At 29.2% G+C, this 6,351-nt stretch overlaps 1 protein-coding gene across 1 annotated transcript; it reads left to right on the top strand.

The window, feature by feature from the left end:
* The first annotated feature begins 2,715 nt into the window (after nt 1–2,715).
* Nucleotides 2,716–5,137, top strand: LOC130940192 (uncharacterized). Its single transcript, XM_057868262.1, has 5 exons — nt 2,716–3,031; nt 3,405–3,465; nt 3,634–3,797; nt 3,913–3,988; nt 4,876–5,137. Exons 1-5 carry the CDS (start codon nt 2,894–2,896, stop codon nt 4,890–4,892), a joined length of 456 nt encoding a protein of 151 aa, XP_057724245.1. The 5' UTR covers nt 2,716–2,893; the 3' UTR covers nt 4,893–5,137.
* The last annotated feature ends 1,214 nt before the right edge of the window (nt 5,138–6,351 follow it).

Raw genomic sequence — 6,351 nt, 5'->3', positions numbered from 1 at the left:
TGAAAAATAGATAAAGTTAATATTAGTTAATACAAAAAATTTAAAATAGATGAAAGAAGAGGTTTTTTAAAAGTTATAAGGGAAGAAAATGTACATTTTAGGTTTAAGTAATATTTTCGTCCTTAAGGTCTGGGGTGAAAATCAAATTCATCCCCGACCTTTTTTTGTTATTAAAATCATCCCCAACGTTACAAAACATTATAAAATCGTCCTTTTGTCCATAAATAAAATTTTTCGGACAATTTTACCCTTAAACAAAAATAAAAAAATCCTCCCCCATTATCACCGCTATTCCCTGCATCATCAGTCATCACTACTACCACCACCACACCATTCTTCATCCATCTATTAATCCTAAACCCATCACAACACCAACAATAGCAACAACAACTCAATTTTAAAATGAAAAAAGAAAAAAAACTTGACAGCAACAACTCAATTAAACTAAAAATTAAGTTAAAAAAACTTGACAAAATAATATCATATAATCATTAAGCTAAAAGTTAGATCAAGACAAGTAATTAGATCCAAGACAGTAATGGAGAAATAATAATGTTGATGAACAAACAAACAATAATAATGTTGATGAATACAAAGGAAAAATTAAACAAAACTAACACATAATCAACAACAACAATATACTCAGATTAAAAAATTCATCAATAATAACAGCAATCCTTTCAAATTCAAGACAGAAAATTTCAAAATCCAATTCTTCAAATTCAAGAGAGAAAACGCAGAAAAGAGAGAAGACAGAAGAGAGAAAAAAGAGAGAAGAGAAAAAGTCAGAGAAGAGGTGCGGTGTTGCTGTCGTCCGTCGCCGTCGCGGTCGAAGGAAAGAGGAGGAAGAAGCGACAGCACAGAAGCTACTGCCGTTGCCGTCGCCGTCGCAGCTGTGGCTGAGGAGAGGACAGATCGAGCGAGGGGGAAGAGCAGAGCCCCTCACGACGGTGATGGAGCATGACGCCGACAGAGCAGCTCTCCGCCGTCACTCTTCCCTGTCGTCACCTCCTCCTTCTTTCTTTCCTTTCTTCTCCCTCTGTTCATCTCTTCTCTCGTTCTCTCTCTCATCTCCTCGTTTAGACGACAGCGACGGCGGCGGCCGCACTCTTCCCCGCCGTCACCTCCCTTTTCTTCCTTTCCTTTTCTTTCTTCTTCCCCTTTGTTTCTCTCTTCTTTCGTTTGTCTTTTGCTTTCTTTTTTTTTTCTGTTTTAGGTAGTGATAAAGGGTGGGGTAGGGGTAAGGGGTGGTGGGATGGGGTGGGGTGGGATGATTTTTTAATATTTTTTATTTTTATTTAAAGGGTAAAATTGTCCAAAAAATTTTGTTTATGAACAAAAGTATGATTTTATAATATTTTGTAATGTTAAAGATGATTTTAATAAAAAAAAAAGATTGGAGACGAATTTGATTTTTACCCTAGACCTTAGGGACGAAAACATTAATTAACCTTACATTTTACAAATAAAAAAAAGAAAGTGTCATTTTAGTATTTTTTAAGAGAGAAAAATAATAAATTTTTCTCTTATCTTTTTTATTAACTTAAATTAAAAAAAATAGTTTTATCCTCAATAATAATACAAAGCCTTTAAGTATTGCTATTATTGAGCCATGTGCTTGTTTTCCTAATGTTTATACTCAATTCATTAGCACTAATTTTTACTTTAACCAACCTAATACTCGATATTATTCGATTGGAATCCTCTAGGGTTTGATAAGGTTCCACAAAAATCTAATTAATATATATTCATTCCAATAACCACTATCAGAGGCAAAGCATATATATACACACACCACTTTCGGTCCCTAGTACAATGCTATCCTCTTGGAATATTCTTTTTGACAAGAAGAATGTTACATATTTTAATTTAAAGTTTAGTGAAGAAGTAGAGAATAAAATGTAATTTTGTACAGGATGAAGATTAGTACACTAACTTTCTTTCATAATTTTCATTTATACAGAGGGAAGGATGAATGTAATGATCTTCAATCTATTGAAGTGAAAGTTAGTATTTTTCTTTATATATACTTTATAATGAATAATGAAATATTTAATCAATAAGAGAATTATAAAATAGTAATAACGTATTTGTTATGAAACCACTCATTTTAAATAGTTAAACGGATAGGAAAAAGTAATACGAAGGGTTAATTGGTTATATTTCTAATATTTTTTTTCAAACAAGAATTTTTTGAATTTATTTGATTTTTTGTATAGATTTTTTTTTATCTTATGCTATTTTTTCTACTTTTAAGATTTAATAAGAATCGAATTTTAAATTTTTTGAATATAGAGTTTTAATACAACGTCATACAATTACTCATCTCAAAAATTTAAATAAATAAAAAAATAATATAAATAATTATATCACTAATCATATGATGATTGAATAAATTTAATCATTTTCTTAAAAATAGGATATTAATTGAAACCATATAAGAAAAGATTGTTAACTTTTTATTATATATATTCTTAATAAACCAACTTTAAATATAATGGACCTTTTTGACTAACCAAATATATATCCTCTAATGATTTAAAGTTTTTCTATTTTTAAATAAAAAAGCCCTAATGGAAAGGATAATAAAATGATTATTTTTGGCAATTAAAGTGATGAAAATGAGAGCACATGCCACATGGGGGGAAGCATATACATTTTTGGGCTTATAAATAGCACAAATTATTTGCCCATTCTTACACATAAGCTAACTTCTCTGCTTATCTCCTATCTTCTCTCTTCTTTATTTTTTATTTCTTTTTCTGTTTTTGGGGTGTCTTATATATGATTTGGTCGTTAAGGAGTTATTAGTTATATATATTGTTTGGTTAAGAAACAAGTCCATCCAAATTCAAAACCTTAAATAACAAGTATATAGTTCCTATAAAGATATATGGACAATAACCAAAAACAAGGTTCTTCTTCATCAACCATGAATAACTTTGATCAATTTTTTGGTCCCAAGGACTCATCCTCTACTTCATCTTCCTCCATCGCTCTCTTTGGTTCCATTTTTCCGCCTTCATCATCTGTATGCATCATTCTTTAAGTTTTTCTCTTCTTTTTTCCTTTTTTTTTTTTGAGTGGGTTAACTTTTTTTTCTATTTAAACAAATAAAAAAATAAAACCTTTTATTATTAGAATAAATAATGTTAAGTAATCACTTTCAGTCAATATTATTAGCTATTTTTTAATTATTTTGTTTATTTTAAATTATAGATATTAAATTATAAAATCTTTATTCTACACCTTAAATTATAAATTCTAAACTCTAAAATTAATTAGTATTGGTTAACTAAAAGTTAGTCCTTTATGCTTTTTCTGTTAGAAATCGTAATTTGGGTTGTGAAATTTTTAATTGACATATCAACAATCAATAATCCAGTTAATTTTTTATTTTTAAGGTTGGAGGGAGAGATTATTCAAGAACACAAGATGTGGCAGGCAAACATTTTGCAATATCAGGTTCGTTCAAAACTAAGTACGTAGAAAGATACTAAAAGGCATACAGTTTTTTTTTTCAAAGAAAAACACAAATAAAATATATAATTTTTTTAAAAATAAAATTTACTTAATTTTTTATTTACTAGAACTTAATGAATAAAATAAAATTTAATGTGATTTATATTCCAGGTAAAAGTAAGAGTAGTGGCATGTCAAACAAGAATGAGAGTGTGGTGGAGCCTAACTACTACAGCTCTTCAATCTACTATGGTGGTCAAGAAATTTATTCCCCAAGAAATAGGACCACCACCACCGCCACTACTACTCCTCCTCCTCAACCCCACCATCATGCTGTGAGTCATAAATAATTCTCACATCGTCTTTTTTTATTTAGTATATGCGATTCTTTTTTAAATACTGTATTTATACTTTATAGACACATTTTAATAATTTTCATTCTTATTGTAGTTCAAAAAAGATAAGGAGGATGATGATCCCAATGGTAGCGATCCAAACAGTGCTTCAAGAGGGAATTGGTGGCAAGGTAGGAGCCTCTGCACCCAATAGCTAAGGCTGTGTTTGCCAAATTAAATTTCAGAGAAGAAATAAAATAAAGAATAAAATTTTTGAACAGTGAAATGAAGTAACAGTTAAACCTCAATTAGTTTGGATTTCTTTTAAAATGAATCTTTCTTTTTAAATCTCAACTCATGGTATAGATATTATATATACATCCTTAAAAACTTTAATTAAGAAGTCTCAATAAGGAGGAATTCTTAGGTGTTTGCAAGCAAATCTCAGTTTTATTTGCTGTATTTTATTCATGACATATCAATTGAGATTCTGATATTTATAGAGACAATTCTAAAAACTTTTTTTTTTTTGAAAAAAAAATCATTATAGTTAAAATTTTAGATTACATTTTTTTTAACGATGCTAGATATACACAAAAAAAATTAATTACTAAATTATCGATATAAAATATATATTCAAAATAAAATAAACAACACATATTTTATAAAAAAAATATATGATGACTTTTATGTCTATTTTTTTTATTGGAGATTTTATTTTGATAAATATGTGGGTCTAATTATCTATATATACTTACTATATATAATGAGTATATTAAAAAGATTAGTGTTCAACTTTTTTTTAAATATCTTCTATTATAATAATTCATAAAAAATATTGTTTTCATTATTTAAACTCAAGACCTTTTAGTTAAATTATAAATCACTTACCGTTTTCATTATTTAAACTAATTTAACCTTTTAGTCACGGCCTATTGATACACTAATATATATATATATAAATCAGAATAAAACTAGAATTTTGTGTACACTAGTGGACACTTAATAACAATATTAAAATTGGAAAAACATAATTAACTCACATTGAGTTCTCCTCCATTATTTCCGGTTTTTGCAGGTTCTCTTTATTATTAACATAGCTTTAGGGGGGAAAATAGACCATTCCTATTCAGTATGTAGTGTTGCAGGAGATGCTGATTAACCACGTACGATGTGTGCTCTAATAAGCTTTATTTGTTTTAGTTTCTTAGTGATATGTTGTCATGTTCCATATCAATGTACTCAACTTTTTGGGTTTTTTCTTTTAATCTCCATTTACTCTCGTGCTTAATAATAATAATAGATAACAGTTCTTATATTTTAGTCTATTATTGGATTTACTATGGGAAGCAAAATCTTAGGATATAAAACGTTTTGTTAGGATACAAAAGCATTTGATCAGGAATAAAACATTTTTTTTAGAGAACCAAAATACAAAAAAACTTATACAAATTAGTACAATCACTTACTCTCGTTAGATAGATCATTGATCACAAAAAATACACCTGAATAAAGTGCTTGTTTTTACCAATTTGTCCACCACCATATTAGCCGTTCGAATTTCGAAACACATGTCAAAGAAACGACCCAAGAACGCATTAAAACCAAAATTCCAGAGACAACTTCATTTAGCTCGTGTGATTTTGAAAAAATAACTACTAACTACTTGAGAGGTCTGAATTGGATCAATCTCAATAACAATAGACTTAATTTTGGAAAATATTATGGTGAAAACTCAGGTGAAGTCGACTTTACGTGAAGTTGATACCTGATAGCTGTTAGATGAAAATTTAGTCAAATCAGTTAAATCATCTAACGACTCTTAGAAATCAACTTCACGTAAAGTAGACTGCACTTGAGTTTTCACCAAATATTATTTAATTTTGAGTAAACTACGACGTAAAACGGCCAACACACTAGAAATAAAGAGCGCAAAATTGGAAAAATGATACAATCTCGAACATAGCGCTATTGTTTATTTTTTATTTTGTTGAATTTGTTTGTACCACCATAATACCTACTATCTACACCTTTTCATTTCTAGTTTAGGCACTAAACTTTTTAATTAGTTTGTTTCAGTGATAATTAATCATTTCAACAGTAGAAAAGTTAATTCCTTCGAGTAGAATCAAGTTGAATGTAACTTTAGTATTTTATATATAAAAATAGATCAACAACGATCACAAAATAGACGGTTTAAAAAGAGTACTAAAATCTGTTTGGAAGTTGATTAACGGGACTTGCAGATATATAAATATTTTACTCACGTAAGCTGATTATCGGATGATGAAACGGCCAATGAAGAGGCTTCATGTGGACTCCACTCAATGGATGTGATTGGGTGCTTATGGTATTCAAAATGTGCTACCACAGAATCTCCTTCCTATACACAAATTAGTGCACTTTTCACATGAGCTGACAACACCACCAAAAAATATCAGCAGAAAGATTAGACATTGGGCCAACGGTAGAGAGCTTTTTTCCACCAGGAAAACTTCGAGAAGGAATCAAGCGAGAAAACATAAGATGAGAAGACACCACATCCAACTAAAAA

Source organism: Arachis stenosperma, chromosome 7 (genome assembly GCF_014773155.1).
Source record: "Arachis stenosperma cultivar V10309 chromosome 7, arast.V10309.gnm1.PFL2, whole genome shotgun sequence".
Taxonomy (NCBI): Eukaryota; Viridiplantae; Streptophyta; class Magnoliopsida; order Fabales; family Fabaceae; genus Arachis; species Arachis stenosperma.
This window is presented reverse-complemented; position numbering and strand designations above follow the sequence as displayed.

Bases quoted from the DNA above. Each gene is read 5' to 3' on its own strand.
- LOC130940192 (XM_057868262.1), top strand. From the start codon at position 2,894: ATGGACAATAACCAAAAACAAGGTTCTTCTTCATCAACCATGAATAAC. The intron at 3,032-3,404 runs GTATGCATCATT...TTTATTTTTAAG, and splicing joins TTTTTCCGCCTTCATCATCT to GTTGGAGGGAGAGATTATTC. The intron at 3,466-3,633 runs GTTCGTTCAAAA...TTTATATTCCAG, and splicing joins CAAACATTTTGCAATATCAG to GTAAAAGTAAGAGTAGTGGC.